General features: G+C 45.3%; 1 protein-coding gene across 1 annotated transcript in view; it reads left to right on the top strand.

Annotated features, from left to right (window-relative positions):
- LOC126252643 (uncharacterized) overlaps positions 1-19,431 on the top strand; it is a 273,111-nt gene that overhangs the window by 101,589 nt on the left and 152,091 nt on the right. Inside the window, exon 2 of the mRNA XM_049953545.1 lies at positions 15,422-15,605. Within this exon, the coding sequence (XP_049809502.1) occupies positions 15,449-15,605 (157 nt within the window). The 5' untranslated portion in view covers positions 15,422-15,448. The remainder of the gene's footprint in view (positions 1-15,421; positions 15,606-19,431) is intronic.

Consider the following 19,431-nt stretch of genomic DNA (forward strand, 5'->3'; position numbering starts at 1 on the left):
AAATATTAGTTCAATATACGTCGTCGTCTTTAAGACAGTTTGGATGATATAATAAATGTTTCTTGATCAAATCACAGCACTGTTCTTTTACTTAACATTTTGGTTTGTTCCACTTTCACGCAATTCTAACAGTTAGTGTCTCCACACGACAATGGTGTCTGGTTCAGGGCTAATTGTCACAAGTTCACACAGTATGTAAAATCGTCACCGCAAACACTCGATATACTTTTCAAGTTTTACTGTTCACTTAATAATGCACGATCTCCTGTTGACACAGCGGACGCACTGTAATTAATTGTTCCTCCGCGTATCACCGTCTTTCACGCCGAACTTTTCAACGTTTTTCCACCCGTGAACCGGCCACGATACCACAACAACTCGCACGCTCTCTATCGATAGTCGTTCGCTCTCTCTCTGACACAGTACTTCTCCTAGCCTAACCAAAGATTTACAAAGCATATAAAACTAGAACATTCATATCCGTAGAATATAAAATATAAAACAGTAGCAAAATGAATGAAGAAACAATGTGACGTATTAACAAATAAAGAATAGTTGAAATAAATGATACATACGTACTATGACAAGGTAATGCACAAAAGAAAAAAAAAATATTATCGACTTTCGGTGAAAGCAATATCTTTACAACACCTACCGATTTCTGTCCTATCTGCATAATTCCTTCGTTGTGCGTCTTTTTTTTAACTTACAGTGTCTTTATACCATGTGATCTGCTTTAGAAGTCACTACTGATATTTTAATCGGATACTATTGAGTTCTCTCTGTTTTTCATAGGCATTGTTTTGCATTTAGAAGCATTTAAATGGTGATGCCGCTTTGATACCGAGTCCACCTTTTGTCCAAGTCTTTCCATGTTTCCTTACGACGACCCAACAATAGTTTCATGCAGTCAACACCAAGTTCAGTGAATAAACTAGTAGTGCTGCTATTCCTATCCGATAAATCCTTTATTTATACTGAGAACGTTAAATGCGATTTTATGGTTCCTTGCAGCATGCCCTATGTTACTTTCCTTTCTGTTGCACAATCGCCGTATAACGTACTGGATTCTGTTACATGACGCTGAACTGGTGGGGTGTGTCCATAATCACTTACCCAAAGGAACAAGACAATATAGTTACTTGTATGTGTAAACGTAAGCTTCCATAGCCATTGTCACAGTCTATAAAATTCTTCTGAGTTTAAGGCCGCATTGTCAACTATAAAATTCCAACGTTTCGGCGACTATTGCAAGACGCCTTCCTCAGGGTGTACTGCCAACTGTTGAATGAGCACTAGACGTGGAAGTTGACCGTAAGCCTGACGGGAAGCTTGGACACAGAGTTTATAGAAAGCCCACCAACATGGACTGGTACCTGCATGCATCCTCTCACCACCATTCTACGCAAAAGAAATCAGCCCTGCAAATTTTAACTAAGACAGTCTACAAGATCAGCGATGAACACAATCTCAAAGCTGAACTACAGATCCTCAGGTCCATATTTGGAGCTAATGGCTACGACATGAGGATGATACATGAAACTTTGGCGCCAAAGGAGGAGGGCAATAGGGAAATGCAGAACGAAGCACGGAATACAGTCCTGCTACCATATGTATAAGGGGTTACTGAACATCTGGACAAAATTCTCCTCCGGCCAGGTATTAAGCCGATTTTTCACAGCTACAACAAAATAAAAGACCTTCTGGGCTCGACGAAAGATACAATTGACAAGTTTCATTCCGCCGGAGTTAATGAAATCGGGTGCGAATGTGGACTGGTGTATGTAGGTGAGACTGGGCATCCGGTAAGCACAAGGTTATCTGAACACAAGAGATACATCCGTCCCAAACAATACAACAAATCGGCGGTGGCAGAACACCAGGAACAGCGCAGGATGAAGATCGGATTTCGAGAGGCACGCATGCTGGCGAAACAGCCGTTTAGTTTGAGGAGGAAGGTTAAAGAGGCTACAGAAATAGCCAAGCGACCTGGCAACATGAATAGAGAATACGGGTACCGACTCTCAGCGTCTTGTCTGCCAGCAGTGACAGCTTTGCGGAAGGACAGCTCTCGCAGAGCAACAGGCGCGCTGTGAGCCATAGCTGCGGAGGATACATAGAGTGCTGGCGCGCACTAGTCGATTCTAGGCAGTTAATAATAATTAAAAAAACAAAAATATGGTTCAAATGGCTCTGAGCACTATGGGACTTAACATCTGAGGTCATCAGTCCCCTAGAACTTAGAACTACTTAAACCTAACTAACCTAAGGACATCACACACATCCATACCCGAGGAAGGATTCGAACCTGCGACCGTAGCGGTCGCGCGGTTCCAGACAGAAGCGCCTAGAACAGCTCGGCCACACCGGCCGGTAGTTAGTAAACAGTGCTAAGCTGCAGTCGCCGCTCAATTTCCTATTCGCCGATTTCTACCTGGGGCAAACAACAAAGGTAACCCCATTGGAAAACGCCTTCCAATGACAACACGCAATGCAGAGACCAATAAAAGAACACCTAATACCCTTCCTCCTCACCCTCATATCCAATGACAGCACTTCTCCATAGTATATAACTAACCGAACTACTGCTCACGCAGCAGTTAGCAGTACACTCTGAGGAAGGCGTCTTGCAATAGTCGCCGAAACGTCGGAATTTTATAGTTGACAATGCGGCCTCAAACCCAGAATAATTTTATTGATTAATAGTTACTTGTAGCTTTGGATGAGGAATGATCACTGGTATAATGAGCGACCAAAAAGTTTCGGGTTGAGGGCGTTACTGTAGCTTATAAGCAAAGTAGCACGCGACTCTGATGCGGGTATGTAAGCACCGACATATAGGAAAGGGATCAGGGTGGCTTTTGTGTCTTTTAGATGTTCGTATGGTAAATGCGGAAAGGTGACCTATGGATACGTTATTATCATGTGCATCGACCGAGCGAGGTGGCGCAGTGGTTAGACACTGGACTCGCATTCGGGAGGACGACGGTTCAATCCCGCGTCCGGCCATCCTGATTTAGGTTTTCCGTGATTTCCCTACATCGCTCCAGGCAAATGCCGGGATGGTTCCTTTCAAAGGGCACGGCCGACTTCCTTCCCCGTCCTTCCCTAATCCGATGAGACCGATGACCTCGCTGTTTGGTCTCCTTCCCCAAAACCAACCAACCAACCATGTGCATCGAAACAGAACCAGCATGCTGCTATTCTTTTCATGGCTGCCGAACGGCATTCTCTGGTAGACATCCATCGGAGAATCAAGAACGTGTATGGGACAGCATGTCTGCTGAAACAACAGTTCAGGAAAACTGCGACAGAGGCTGCTGCTACTTCATGATAACACACGTCCCAATGTCGCAAATATTGTAACGCAGAAGTTATGCCGACTCAAGTGGGAGGTTATCGAGAACACGCTCTATAGTACTGATCTCTCCCCGTGTGGCTATCATGCCTGCGGTCCCTTAAAAAGTCTTTGAAGGATGGGCGATTCTTGTGAACAAGAATGTGCAGCAGGCAGTTGCGGACTCCTTCACGCAGTAGGACACGATGTTTTACAAAACGGGTATCTTCAGTCTGATGCGTCGATGGGGTGACCGCCTCAATGCTCGCGGCGATTGTGCCTGACTGGCATACCGACTCTGGACTGTACAGTCGTCGAACTGAAACTTTTTGATCGCTGGTTATACTATCTACAAAATTTATTTTCTCTTAGTGCTTCTGTTGCACACTAAGCATTGACGCCACTGAAGCAATAAACAGCGGTTTCCCAGCGGAGGTTCGAGTCCTCCCTCGGGCATGGGTGTGTGTGTTTGTCCTTTGGATAATTTAGGTTAAGTCGTGTGTAAGCTTAGGGACTGATGACCTTTGCAGTTAAGTCCCATAAGATTTCACACACATTTGAACAAACAGCGGTTTTCACAGCAGAAAGGGTCTTCGATCCTTGTAGCAGATTGGATATCATCGCACTTAGCTTATGCTTCAGCTAATTAGGAGGGACTGAATGGAATTGGGGGGAGGGGGGGAGGTAAAAAATCGTAGAGGGAGACGAATACACTAACAAGGGGAGGCCGCCAATTGTGAAATTCAGATTCGATTCATACTGCGCATAATAAAAGCTCATGGCCAGAGGTGTAATGTGGCAAAGCACCAAGATGCACTTCTCAGCCGTTGTCGAGAAAATCGACAGTTAAAAGTAACCGTTGCGGAGAAATACTCTCTACGATGAAGGATTTACCTACAGCGTCGTGGCGCAGCGGTAAGCGCGCGGGTTCGTAATCCGAAGGTCGCCGGATCGAATCTCGCGCCATGCAGTTTTTTTTTATTATTAGTTTTTTGTGGTGGTGGTTGTGGTGGTGGTTAGTGTTTAACGTCCCGTCGACAATGAGGTCATTAGAGACGGAGCGCAAGCTCGGGTTAGGGAAGGGTTGGGAAGGAAATCGGCCGTGCCCTTTCAAAGGAACCATCCCGGCATTTGCCTGGAATGATTTAGGGAAATCACGGAAAACCTAAATCAGGATGGCTGGAGACGGGATTGAACCGTCGTCCTCCCGAATGCGAGTCCAGTGTGCTAACCACTGCGCCACCTCGCACGGTAGTTTTTTGTAATTCAAACATTAATGAATTGCTTATGCATGTTGGTGAAGGCGGATCGCTCTCCAATTGTACCGCCTCCATTTTTCCGTTTGTTTAACAGGGTGTACCAAAGCTCTCACGTCTGCACTGATTTTCGACGATGTTATAAGTTGCGCTAGGGACCGCATCTACATTCTTTCGAAGTTAGCAGGCAACTACGCTGTTACTCGGCGGCTCGTTTCGGCCCATTCAACATCTGTCCTTCAAGTGTAACGAGCGACTAACGGAGTTTATATTTCATACCTGCCACAGCAAATTTATGTTCGTGGGGTCTCTATTCTAATTCGGACGTTTGACTTACGCTATACGTATTCGTTTCGGAATATCGTTTCTACGTCTTCCGTTAACTACACGTGGTTAACATTATGAAGACAATTAATAACATTTGTGAAATACAACTTTGTTTGCGGAAAACATAATGATGTTCGAAGTCGCCAGTTTTTCCACGACAAACGACTTTCAACAACTTATTATATGCATAATTGTTGCAACTAATTGCCGGGAATTATATATATAATAAAAATTATATATATATATATATATATATATATATATATATATATATATATATATATATATATATATATAATAAAAAATTGCATGGCGCGAGATTCGATCCGGCGACCTTCGGTTTACGAACCCGAGCGCTTACCGCTGCGCCACGTCGCTGTAGAAAATTGGTCACCGTACAGAGTATTTCACCGCAACGGTTACTTTTAACTGTCGATTTTCTCGACAACGGCTGAGAAGTTCATCTTGGTGCTTTGCCACATTACACCTCTGTCCATGAGCTTTTATTATGCGCAGTATGAATCGAATCTGAATTTCACAATTGGCGGCCTCCCCTTGTAAGTAGATTCAGACGGATGTACATTGCAGTAGTTACTCGGAGATGAAGAGGCTTACACAGGACAGAGTAGCATAGAGAGCTGTATCAAATGGTTCAAATGGCTCTGAGCACTATGGGACTCAACTGCTGAGGTCATTAGTCCCCTAGAACTTAGAACTAGTTAAACCTAACTAACCTAAGGAAATCCCAAACATCCATGCCCGAGGCAGGATTCGAAGTGCGACCGTAGCGGTCTTGCGGTTCCAGACTGCAGCGCCTTTAACCGCATGGCCACTTCGGCCGGCAGAGCTGTATCAAACCAATCTTTGGACTGAAGACCCCAACAACAACATGCTTACCATCTGCTTTGTTTCATAAAAGTAAAGTTGTTGTTGATGTCTGGACGCACGTAATCACCCCATGTCCGCAGCTCGTGGTCGTGCGGTAGCGTTCTCGCTTCCCACGCCAGGGTTCCCGGGTTCGATTCCCTGCGGGGACAGGGATTTTCTGCTACGGTCGCAGGTTCGAATCCTGCCTCGGGCATGGATGTGTGTGATGTCCTTAGGTTAGTTAGGTTTAAGTAGTTCTAAGTTCTAGGGGACTGATGACCACAGATGTTAAGTCCCATAGTGCTCAGAGCCATTTTTGAACAGGGATTTTCTCTGCCTCGTGATGACTGGGTGTTGTGTGCTGTCCTTAGGTTAGTTAGGTTTAAGTAGTTCTAAGTTCCAGGGGACTGATGACCATAGATGTTAAGTTCCATAGTGTTCAGAGCCATTTGAACCATTTTTGAATCACCCCAGATCTTCAGATCTGTCGAGCCCCTGAGTGTAACAGTAAAGCACGTGCCTGGAAACTGTAAAGATACGGGATTGAATCACTGTCAAAGGATTTTTCGTCTATCAGTGATGTCGAGATTCTCCAGAAACAACGTGCGGTTCTTATTCCATGTTAAACTGTAGGTCTCCTTCACCTGGTTGGATAACTGGGATAGGTTAGGGACACTGATGTCGCCAACTGGAAGACTTTCATCAGGCGACTGAGCCACACGAAATTATCATTATTATTATGCTCCACATCTTATTTCAGGTAATTCAATCATATATTGCCTAAATATAGACTCCCACTAAGATACAGCTTTGGAAATGACTCTGTTTAATTTTTTATCTCCACTTAAGAGAACCAAGCTGTCTTTAAGGAATAGGCCCTATGTTCTGAAAGCAGGGATGCAGCGACCTGGCATATGCCAGGCGTCCACTCGTCAGGATGGGTGAGCGAAATGGTGCTGGAGAGGACTAATATAGACCGGACAGTGGCAGCGTCAGCAAGTGTTTTCTTCAAGCAGCAGCATACCGCCTGACGGCTGCCCGGCACGCGTGCCAGCGCAGCGGGTCGCAGCATGTGGTGGCGTGCGCCACCCTGTGCTGTGGGCGGCCGACCCCGCGGCGCAGTGTAGCCCGCGAGTCAGTGAAGCGGCTGCCGTGTCGTGCTGTGGCCTTAGCACAGGGCTCTGCTGCACAAACGCGTGCGTACTTGCGGTCCCCATGTTGTGTGCTTCGGTGCGAAAGCTCACACTAGGAGCGATTTTCAACATGAGAGGTTTGCTAACAACATACACTGATCATCCAGAACTTTATGGCCACCAACCTGCTCTATTATCGATATAAACGCGTCCAAGCGATAGCAACGACACCTGGTGAGGAACAACTGCTAGTCAGGTGCTCACATGGTTCACGTAGTTTCAGTGAGTGTCCTTTCTCAGTTTAGAATGGGGAAGGCGTGCGATCTATTTGAGTTTGACCAAGAGCAGATTGTGACGGACCGGAGGCTTGGCACCATTATTTCAGAAACTGCACGACTCGTTGAGTGTTCGAGGAGTGCTGTGGTGAGTGTCTTCAACAAGTGGCGAAACCAGGGTGAGACTACATGCAGACGTCGTGGTATTGGGAGGCCACACACGCCTCATTACAGATGTCGGACGCTGTAGGCTGGCCAGACTGGCAATACAGGATGGGTGCTGAACTATGGCGGAACTAACATCAGACCTTAATGCTGGGCAGAGTACAAGTGTGCCTGAACACACAGTGCACCAACACTCTTAGCGATGGGCTTCCAAAGCCTACGACCCATGCATGTGCCAATGTTAACACTATGACATCGGCAACTATGACTAAAATGTGTACATGACCATCGGCACTGGATGCTGGCACAGTGGCAGAGTGTTTCATGGTCTGATGAATCCCGATACCTTCTTCATCATGCCGATTGCGAGAGGGGAGGGGGAGAATCCATCGTCTTGCAGGGGACAGCTCCTTGACACCTCTACTGTTGGACGGAAACAAGCTGGCGGCGGCTCCATTATGCTCTGGGGGACATTCATGTGGGCGTCCGTGGGTCCAGCGGATCGTGTGCAAGACACCATGATGGGCAACGAGTATCGCACACTGGTTGCACACCACATACTCCTCTTCATGACAATCATGTCTCCCTATGGCAGTTGCATTTTTCAACAAGGTAACGCATCATGTCACAAGGCCAGGAGTGTGATGGAGTGGTTTGAGGAATACAATGGCGAGTTCCAGTTGATGTGCTGGTCCCCACAACTTGCGAGATATGAACCCGGTGGAACACGTCTGGGATGTGATTGAACGTGGCGTGAGAGCTCGTCGCTTCCCTCCCCAGAATTTACACGAATTAGGTGACTTGTGTGTGCAGATGTGGTGCCAACTCCATCCAGAGACCTACCAACGCCTCATTGCTTCCACGCTACGACGCGTCGCCGCTATTATCCGTGTCAAAGGTGGGCATACCGGTTATTTGTAGATGGTTTTAATGTTCTAGCCGATCAGTGTATTCACTTTATGTGTGTATACCTGAAAGTTCTTCGGATATTGCTTCAAAATTATGACAGAACGTTACATTCGAATGTGTCTGAGTTTTTATATAGTTATTGTAATATATATTATATATAAGTAAATATGTAATATATTAAGGGCAAAATGTCGAAAAGTTCTTAACCCGTTTACTTTAAATTTTTACATAATACTCTAATGAACATTTGGACAGATATTGGCTACAAATTTTTCTTATACAGTGTAATCTAAAATTTACCTTACAAACATCTAGCACTTGTAGAAGGGACTGAGTACGCAATATTTTGAATTGGAACCCAAGTCCTGGAACGTACCGTTTCCCTGCTACAGCCGTTTGAAAACATGTTTGCCTGTTAGGTGTGCAACATAGTAGGCATGGTGCGAGATGCTTATGTCGGATCGGCTGATGTCATTTCACGTGTGTCCTACTCCATGACTTGGTTCGAGCCTCATTCACATGTCTGTGAGTGTTAAAGCAACATGGCTGAGTACACCGACACGATTCTTCTGAATGGTCAAACTCACGGTAGCGCAAGAGCTGCTGTCACCTGTATCAAGATCGTTCTCCACAACGTCCGACTCCATCGCAAACCCTTTTCGCCACAGTTACACAGCGGCTTCGAGAAAGGGTACCTTCACCGTCAGCAGGCGTGACTGCGTGCTCCAAGGAGACGCCACATACCTTTATACAACCTAAAACTTCACCGCATATATTGAGGAAACGGAAAGTGTTATTGACGTGCGCTTTTCACAGAATGGCAGTCAGAGGCTCGTATTGCTATCCAATAAGCAGATCGTAATAATACTTAGAAGGTCTGTTTTTTGTGCAGACATACTTTTCTAAACGGAACAAGGGCTATTGATATTGACAGACTAAAAGTAGGATAAATTTAAATTTCAGTAGTGTTTGTAGCAGAGTTTAGTGGGAGTCGTTTGTGAGATACTGTGTAGTTCAGAGTTTCCACACCAAAACATGCTTGTGCCATTCAACCATCGCAGTTTCTAGGTACGATGTTGTTATATTCGTTTATCGTCTGATTGTGTGTTCCTTGAGTGCATTGCGACTTGGTCGTCAGTTAGTGCGTGACTGTCCAAGCAGTATCTCGTGAGTGGAAGATGGGATGTACCAATGTAGAAAAAGTGCTCAAGGTGTACGGAGAGCGTAAGAAGGATGCAGTTCGTTTTTGTGCGGTGTGTGAGGCAAGATATCCCAATAGAAGTCAGTCATCTCGACAATTATTTATCAACCTCTTCAACCAGTTACGTGAAAGTGGTAGTGTGACACCTAGACAACCTAACAGAAGCAAACAAGTGACGACAGAAGAGGGGAAATTAATGTTATCGCTGCTGTTGCAGTTCATCCACACGTTATCTCCCGCGGAGTAGCTCGACGAAGTGGCCGGCCGGTGTGGCCGTGCGGTTCTAGGCGCTTCAGTCTGGAACCGCGTGACCGCTACGGTCGCAGGTTCGAATCCTGCTTCGGGCATGGATCTGTGTGATGTCCTTAGGTTAGTTAGGTTTAAGTAGTTCTAAGTTGTAGGGGACTGATGACCTCAGACGTTAAGTCCCATAGTGCTCAGAGCCATTTGAAACCACGAAGTGGCATGAGTGAGGCAAGTGTCCTACCAATTCTCCATCGACATAGGTTCCATCTTTATTAAATCTTTCTCGATCAAGAGCTGTATGAAAACGATTATGAGAATCGTGTTAACTTCTGTACATGGGTATTAAGACAGCATACTCTAGAGGTTTCGTGTATCTTCTCTAGTAATGAAGCCACATTTACATCATAGCCAGGTAAACCGCGGAAATACGCACTACTGGTCTGTTGACAATCCCCGCTGAACATCAGCGTCTGTGCTGTGTAAATGTGTAGTGCGGTAGAGTGAACCATCAGCTCATAGCTTCGTTGTTCGTAGACTGAACATTGAATGCACACTAGTATCGCAACCTCCAGTTAGACCATCAAGCACAGATGCTGCAGACTAGGAGGAGCCTGTGGTACCAACATGATGGCTGTCCAACCCGTACTGCACGAAGTACTACAGGATGTCTTCAAGAATTTTTTCCAGATCGTTTGACTGGACGCAGAGGACCTGTACCTTGACCCGCCCGTTTCCCGGATTTGACGCCTGTAGACTTTCTTCCGTGGGGAAAGCTGAAAGACGCCATCTACAAAGGCATACTAACTGCACCCAATGACATGCAGCGACGTAATACTGCAGCCTGCTCGGACATTCCCGCTGAAATTTGCTAGCACGTGCGCAGCAGTCGTTCCATACCAGTTTGAAAGCGTGTATTGCCGCTGCCAGTGGTCATTTTGAATGGAACCGCTGATGGTCGAATCCACGTAAGTAATATATGCACTTGCGTTTTTCTGTAGTGTGTGCTATCTCAGGTATTGTAAAAGTGTCAGTGTGGCAACTTTTGAAACCACAGCGTCTCGTAAACTATTCGCACTCTAATCATGCAACAAACTCCACAGACATTTTAATTTACCCTATTTTTACTTTGTTAATGTCAATTGTAAAAGAGTGTATTTTTCACAAAATACACTTTCAAAGTGCTATTATTAGAATCTGTTTATTGGCTAATAATACGAGCTCCTGACTACCAATGCATTCTGCGAAAACCGCACATCAGTAGCACTTCCAATTTCCGCAATATCTGTGGTACTAATTTTAGATGACTAATAGTGAAACGTTATTAGTAAACAGGGAAGTTGTATTTGTGGCTTATTGGCTTATGATTAGAATACTGCTAAAGAGTCTCGGCATGCAATAACAGTGAACAAGGTTCAAGGTGTGAGAGAGAGGCGGAACGGGAGATAAACAGAGGGATGATAGGAAACGGAAAGGGGGAGACCGAGGGGGCCGGAGGTGGATGGGGTTGGGAGGAGAAGATGGGGGAAGAGGTGATGGGCAGAGAGAGGGGGTGAGAGAGGGGTGGGAGGAGATGCAGAGAGAGGAGGGAGGAGAATATGGACAGAGAATGGAGGAAGAAAGTAGTACATTTATGAATATTTTATAAGTCTGCATCTGAAGTTTGACAGGGGATTGTACATTTACTGTCGCACCTCGCAGCTTCACAAATAAGACATTATTCAGCAGCAAGTATTTAATACATCTTACCTTCCACAGGTCCAGGTGACACACCGTAATCTGATCTTGAAAATGATTAATAATTAACGACAGAAGGACCAGGATGAAAAACCAGAGTATGGCATTCCATAGTTACTTCACCAAACAATGCACATTTATTCCATGAACTTAATTTCCAGAGCGAGAACAACTCAGGGAGTTATCTAAAAACATTTACTTGAAGTATCCATTAACTGAATCACAAACAGATTCATTTAGAAGTGTAAACAATGGATCACTCTGGGAAGGTCCATACTTCAGGTGAAGTAGTTTCTCCGCTATGAATTCTCGATGGTCAATAAGACAGATTTCACCAGTTTTTTACACACGTTCTGTATTTCTCTGGACTTATATTCAAGTGACTAAAACGTATGATCATTATCAAGTATTTATGCATAGCCATAGCTTCCATCATCCGTCTCAGAAGAGAGCTATGCTGAATACTTTAGTACACAGAGCCAGGACTATTTCCGACAAGGACCACCTCGGTCCCGAGATTAACCATTTGACGACTGTTTTCAAGAGGAATGGTTATTCTGCCGGTGAAATTAAATCAGTATCGTCCAAGAAAGTAAGACACGATGCCGGCCACATACAAGAAGAGGACCAACACATAGCGCGGCTTCCCTTTTGCGGTGCTACAACGAGCAAGATAGCCAGAGTCCTGAAGAGGCAAGGAATAAAACCAGTTTTCCGACCACCTAGGAAAATTAAGGAAATGTTGAGACCAGTCAAAGATAGTCTCGGCTTAAGAGTGCCGGGAATTTATACTATTCCTTGCGAATGCGGCAAGAATTACGTGGGCCAGTCTGTAAGAACCGTTGCCGACCGCTGCATCGAGCACCAACGCCACCTGAAATACAGGTATTTGGAAAAATCAGCGGTGGCTGAACATAGCCTGCTTAGCAAGCATAAGATTTTATTTGAAGAAACCAGAGTAATAGCCCACGCATCGAATTACTGGGACTCTGTGATCCGGGAAGCAGTCGAAATTAGACTCAGCGATAATAACTTTAATAGAGACAACGGCTATGCACTTAGCAACACTTGGAAGAATGCACTGGATAAAGAAAAATCGCAGAGAAAAACTTCTCGCACTTTACCTCCTGATTCAAGGGATGGCGCTGCAAGCAATGCGGGATAGCAACTACATCTATGGAAGTAGAGGGCACCACTTCACTACACGCCATATCGCTGACGTATTCCAGCCAATCAGAAGCCGTCCTTTGCATATAAAAGTGGGAACCTCGCTAGTTCACGACAGTCAGTTTTAGCCCTGACGACGACCATGGAGGTAGTGGTCGAAAGCTTGGAGTTTTATCCTGAATTGACGCGGCATGTACACCGAGAGATTTTTACTCAAGAAATACGTCGCGAAAGACTTCGTAGCCATGTAAGTATTTATGGTGGCTCCTGTACAGTGTGTGACTCTTAATGCTGTTTTACCGCCCGGAAACTGTGCGCACAGTAGAAAGTTCTCAACCAAGCTTGAAACGTTTAGCTTCCATGCTAGAAAGTTGCTTCAACGAGAGATTTTTTTTTATTAATCCTGCATAACGTATTACCGACTGTGTCTTGGACAAATCAGTATTACACAATTTACATATTACGACTGCATAATAACGTATAAAGAAAATGCGTCCCAGCCCGCTTGTAAAAAAACTCTTAATATTCTTCTAAATTAGTCATATTCTTATGAGGCTGAAATAGTACGAGTTCCTTCTACTCCTCCTGCTAGCCACGGACTATAGTTTGCAAACCTGATAGTAGCACATTCTAGTAGCAAAATAGTTAACTAACAGCTTTCATAAGCACCTGAGAAATGTCGTGAGTGCAAGGTTCTTACTGGACGACCTCTTCCTAAAATGCTTACGAATTCGTGTGCCGCCGGCCATGGTGGCCAAGCGGTTAAAGGCGCTACAGTCTGGAACCGCGCGGCCGCTACGGTCGCAGGTTCGAATCCTGCCTCGGGCATGGATGTGTGTGATGTCCTTAGGTTAGTTAGGTTTAATTAGTTCTAAGTTCTAGGCGACTCATGACCGCAGAAGTTAAGTCTCATAGTGCACAGAGCCATTTGACCCATTTGACCAATTCGTCTGCCATAATCCTCTCACAATCACACTAGAATACAAAATGTTTTTCCGACAGATTCCTTCGTGCTGAAAAGTAATTGCTCCGAATGTTTTATGTGGAAACTCTTAAAGGTTTCGGAACTGTAGCGCGTAACATGGAGGTGTGTAACGTAATTATGGCGTTGCGTGAGAAATCTAGTTTCGAATTCGAAGAGTTCGTCCACCCGTGGAACACCCTCTCCTTCAGCATGACAATGCCGCTGTGACATCCACAACAATCCAGCGCCTTGGGTTCTCTGCCACCAACCACTCCCCATACAGTCCCGACTTGGTCCCCACCTGTCAGCTGTTTCCAAAACTTGAACAGCGTTTTAGGGGAATCTGATTTGACAGTGATGGAGCGGTACAAGCAGAGGTGTGGTTGTGGGTCCGTCGAGAAAGTCAAACATTCTACAGTGATGGTATCAACAAACTGGTCTCTCGTTGGGAGAAATGTTTTCGTCGAAGAGTGAGGAATAACTCTGTAGAGGTGAGGAATGAAGCTATAAAATGTCAGTAGCGCTTTCTTTATTGAAAAAAAAAGCTTTATGAGCTTTCACATAAAGAATACAGAGGCATTACTTTTCAGCACGCCTTCGTATACTTTAAAAAAGAAAAAAGTCACACCACGAAAGTATTATCGGAAAGGGACTGAAATCGGTAGATGTGAGTACACGCACAGAGTTACAAATGATTACAATTTCAGAAAAATTGGATGATTTATTCAAGAGAAAAAGCTTCACAGATTGAGCAAGTCAATAGCACAATGGGTCACCTCTGGCCCTTATGCAACAGTTATTCTACTTGGCACTGATTTACAGAGTTTTTGGATGTCCTATTAAGAAATATTGTGCCAAATCATGTCCAACTGGTGCGTTAGAACGTCAGAATATCGAGCTGGTTAGAAGGCCCTGCCCAGAATTCTCCAAACGTTCTCAGTGGCGGAGCGATCCGGCGACCTTGCTGGCCAAGGTAGGGTTTGGAAATCACGGAGGTGAGCAGTAGAAATTCTCGCCACGTGCGGGCGGGCATTATCTTGCTGAAATGTAAGCCCAGGATGGCTCGCCACGAAGGGCAACAAAACGGGACATAGAGTATCGTTCGACGTACGGCTGTGCTGTAAGGATGTCGCGGTTGACAACCAAAGGTGTCCTGCTAGGAAAGAAAATGGCACACAAGACCATCACTCCTGGTTGTAGGGCCGTATTGCGGCCGACCGTCAGGGTTTTACCCCACTGTTGCCGCAACATCTCCAGACACGTCTTCACATTGGAGCATGATGGGCAGGGCCCTTCATACATCTCGGTATTTTGACGATCTAACGTCCCAGTTGGGCAGAAGTTGGCACGATATCCGTCAAGAGGACATCCAATAAATATGTCAGTCAGTGCCATGCCGAATAACTGCTTGCACAAGGGCCAGAGATGGACCAACGCGTTAGCGACTTGCCCTATGTCAAAAATGGTTCAAATGGCTCTGAGCACTATGGGACTTAACTTCTGTGGTCATCAGTCCCCTAGAACTTAGAACTACTTAAACCTAACTAACCTAAGGGCATCACACACACCCATGCCCGAGGCAGGATTCGAACCTGCGACCGTAGCGGTCGCCCTGTTCCAGACTGTAGCGCCTTGAACCGCTCGGCCACCCCGGCCGGCACTTGTGATCATTTATTAGTTTTCAGCTGTTAAGAAATATGTACTGCATTATATGTACTGCTTCTGAAGCGACTGATAATAGTTTAGCAGAAGGCCAATTGCATGTACGAGCAAAGGCATTGGCCCCAGGATTGAGTATTGTGGGTGGCTACTAACGATTCCGCTTCTCCCGCGCCTGCAGTTTGTTTGGTCGCCGCCACGGTGTGCCATGGGCACCGGCGCCAGCCGAGGCGAGGGTGGCGGTGGCGGCGTCTCCAGCGGCGGCGACCTGCGCCTGCCTGGAGTCCAGCTGCGCTTCTCCAGGCCACAGCTGCGCGCCGCCGGGTGCCTGCTGGAGGACATGCGCCGCCAGGACCCAGCGCACGGTGAGTGGCCAGCGCTGTTCATCTCCAGCCCCAGCAGGTGGGGAGCTCGTAGCAGCAGATGCCGGTCGCCAGGTATGGTCCTCACCGTCAGAGGTGACCAGCCCGTCAGCAGGGTTCGAGTGGTAGACTGAGGAGAGGCGGCGAACTGCCTAACGTTTCTTTAGCAACTGTTAGAGACCACCACCCAATAACGTAAATACACTGACGGAAAAAATCGCAACAACAAAAAATAATTAGAGCGATGAAATTTCGAGAAAACATTTGTATAGGTGAAATGTATGATTAATATTGCAAGTTCACAGGTTAATGTAAGCGCGAGATGAGCCACTGCAAAAGTGAAATTAGTAGACAGGAGTATAAATTTGCAGTAAGGGTGTGTGGGATAACCACGGTAGTGCTCATTATACACTACAGAATGTGTAAGTACATATACGAAACACACAATAGTTAAACGTTGTTAGCAAACAAGAAAGTCTTATTTATGGCTTCTCGGTTTATAATCAGAATACTACTATGGAATCCGAATTTGTGATAATAAACAAGGCTCAAGGACAGACAGAAGAGGAACAGAAGATGGACAGAGGGGTGAGGGGAAATGGACATAGAAAATGGGAAAGAGGAGAGGGACAGAGAGAGGTGGCAGGAGGAGATGGAGAGATACGGAGAGGGAGAAGATGGACAGAGAAGGGGGAGGAAGTGATGGACTAAGAGAGGGGCAGACAGAGGGGGTATGAGGAGATGGAGAGAGAAGGAAGAGAGGAGTTGGAGAGAGAAGGGAGAAAGAAAAGGTGCTCAGAGAAAGGGGGAGGGGTTCATGGACAGAGAGATGGAGAGAGAGAGGAGACAGGAGTATAAGCAGAGAGAGAGAGAGAGAGAGAGAGAGAGAGAGAGAGAGAGAGGGAGGGGGGGTGAGAAGAAGATAGAGAGAGGGGGAGTAGATGATGGCCAGAGAGAGGGGAAGGAGAAGGAAATGGACAGATGAAGAAGTACGAGGTGATGGACAGAGACTGGGGAGAGTAGGAGATCAGGACGTACAACCAGTTCCCATACATATTACAATCGTGTGCTCTCTCTTTTCTTTCTTTTTTATTGAAGCAGATTGAGTGACAGCAGAGCGTTTCTGTGTACAGATACTATAGCGTAAAAAATATTCAGCTGCCATTTGATCATACACTGCACTCATCAAAAGCAAAAATGTAAGTCGTAGTCGATTTTTAATAAGTAAATAAAGGAGCAGTCTTGTGGGAGGAACTACTGTAGAGATTTGTCCTGGAATTCCCGGGACAACAAAACTCGTACTGTTATCGTCAATTGTAGGCTTAAACTTACTTGTACGCTTTTAAAATTTTTGAGAGAAATAGCTAGCCTCGTTTAAAATAAACTTTCTCTAATTTTATTGTATAATTACCTGAGAAATACGTTATATTTTGGAATTTTCGGAAGCTTACAAAACTATATTTTCGTAAATTACAGGTACGAGTGTTTTGGATACGTAACTTATTTCGTAGTATATAAACGTTTGTTGCTCACATTTACTACCAATTAATACATCACCCCTGAATTTCATTGTATATTAAAGCAAATAAACTTAAGTTTTTAAGAATTTTCAAAAGCTACATTGTCCTGTGCAGATTTCTTCGAGTAAACTGTAGTAAATCGGTGTTTGTGATCTACATTTATCGTAAATTAACTCTGTTTTCAGGTTTGCTAAGAAATGTAATTAAGCTCAAAAAGTTTTACGAAACAAGTAATAAATTTTTACTGCCGGTTTTTGAGTTGCGTTAATGGGAATCTCGTTTGCATATTTCCTTCAATTCTTGTAGGGAATTAGCAGATTTTTAGCTCAACAAATAAAAAGCTAATCAGTGTGCTTGATTTAAAATTATTTGTTCAGTGTCGTGTAATAGACTGCACCAGCCAAAACGCAGCCCACTGTGAATGCTTCGTCTGCGGCTCATGGTCCAGCGGCTGGCGTTGCTGCCTCTGGATCACGGGGTCCTAGGTTCGATTTCCGGTCGGGCCGGGGATTTTCTCCGTCTGGGGACTGGGTGTTTGTGTTGTCATCATTGCCGGCCACTGTGGTCTAGCGGTTCTAGGCGCTCAGTCCGGAACCGCGTGACTGCTACGGTCGCAGGTTCGAATCCTACCTCGGGCATGGATGTGTGTGATGTCCTTAGGTTAGTTAGGTTTAAGTAGTTCTAAGTTCTAGGGGACTGATGACCACAGATGTTAAGTCCCATAGTGCTCTGAGCCATTTTTTTGTTGTCATCATTTCATCATCATTCTGGAATTGTGGTGAGACTGGACAGTGAAAAGATTGGGAATTGGTACAGGAGCTGATAACCACGCAGTTGAACACCCCACAATCCACATATCAGCATCATCATTTGCGAATGTTGTTACCGAACGCGGAATGAGTTCCTTGGCGTTCGTAAGCAGCTGAGAAACGCCCTGGTTACTGTCAACAGACTGGCAGCTGCTGAAAATTGGCATTTTGGAAGAGCTCCTGAGAGTCGTGTACCTGTGATACCAGTATCAGAAATCCCTCAAGTACTATCCCCTCTTGTGGATCCTGTCTCCTCTGCAGAAGTACAGCATCTATCGTTACTTGTTTACTTCGCTGCTTTGGCATGCCAATGGTAGACTTAGGCGTCCTGTAAGGGTTGGATGGGGATCACGGTGGATTCATGGTGTTACATCAATCCCACTAACAAACAAGTTTGAAGTGCTCTCTTTCATAGACACTGAAACACAGCAGTGGGACCTACTTCACCTGTTTTGGAGAAACCTGTTTTGTCCAATGTCAAGAGGTGTGCAAACGCAAAAGGGCAGGGGTCTTCTAGTCGTTAGCAGTTCAAACGTATGACGAATGATGGTCCCCTTAGGGAAAAGGCAACAAGGGGCAGGAAAGCAGGTGCACTCAGTGTGTATGCCTGGGGGCTTAATCCAGCATGTTGAAAAGGCTATTCTAGCAGCCATTATGGGAGCTGGGTGCAACTACAGGTTGTGACGCACGTTAGAACAAATGATGCCTGTTGTCTGGGCTCTGACGTCATACTTGGGTCATTCCAGCGACTGACACAGGAGGTTCAAAAGGCTAGCCTAGGGAATGGCGCTGCAACGAACCTAACAATTTGCAGCATCGTCCCCAGAGCTGACCATGGGGCTTTGGTTCTCAGTCGAGTGGAAGGACTGAACCAGAGACTTCAAAGGTTCTGTAACAACCTAGGCTGCGACTTCGTGGATTGGAGCCACAGGGTTGAGAACTGTAGGGTGCCCTAAATGGGGAAGTGTGCACTGCACATCAGATGCTGCTACACAGGTAGCTGAGTGTGTGTGTGTATGAGGGGTTCTCACAAGATTTTTTTTTCTTGGATTAGGCGACTCTCCATCCAGTACAGATAGAGACAGATGTACGAAACCCAGAAGTAGCAGTGAAATATCTGATGTGTCAGCACAGCATGGAATTCAACCTTTACACAACGTCACAAGCTCAGCACACTATGCTGTGGGGTGGTAGGCCTGGACCAAGTGACACATCAGGCAATCACCATCGACAGTTGCACTGAACATTTATTTGGCACATTTAAACAAGACAAATAACAAATAAAACCATCAACACATTTTTAAGATTACCATTTAGGTGAGAGCAAGTTACTTCAAAATTTAAACTTATGGCCTATTACACATTTAGTGAAATGAGTTAAAAATTATTTACTCAAAAACTATGATCAACCTGAATAACAAATTACTAAAATTTAACGAGGAAATATAGACTTTCGTTACTGCAGTGACTGGTATTACCAATAGTAATTCAGAGTACAGG

The sequence above is a fragment of the Schistocerca nitens genome, chromosome 4, assembly GCF_023898315.1.
Source record: "Schistocerca nitens isolate TAMUIC-IGC-003100 chromosome 4, iqSchNite1.1, whole genome shotgun sequence".
In the NCBI taxonomy this organism is placed as follows: domain Eukaryota; kingdom Metazoa; phylum Arthropoda; class Insecta; order Orthoptera; family Acrididae; genus Schistocerca; species Schistocerca nitens.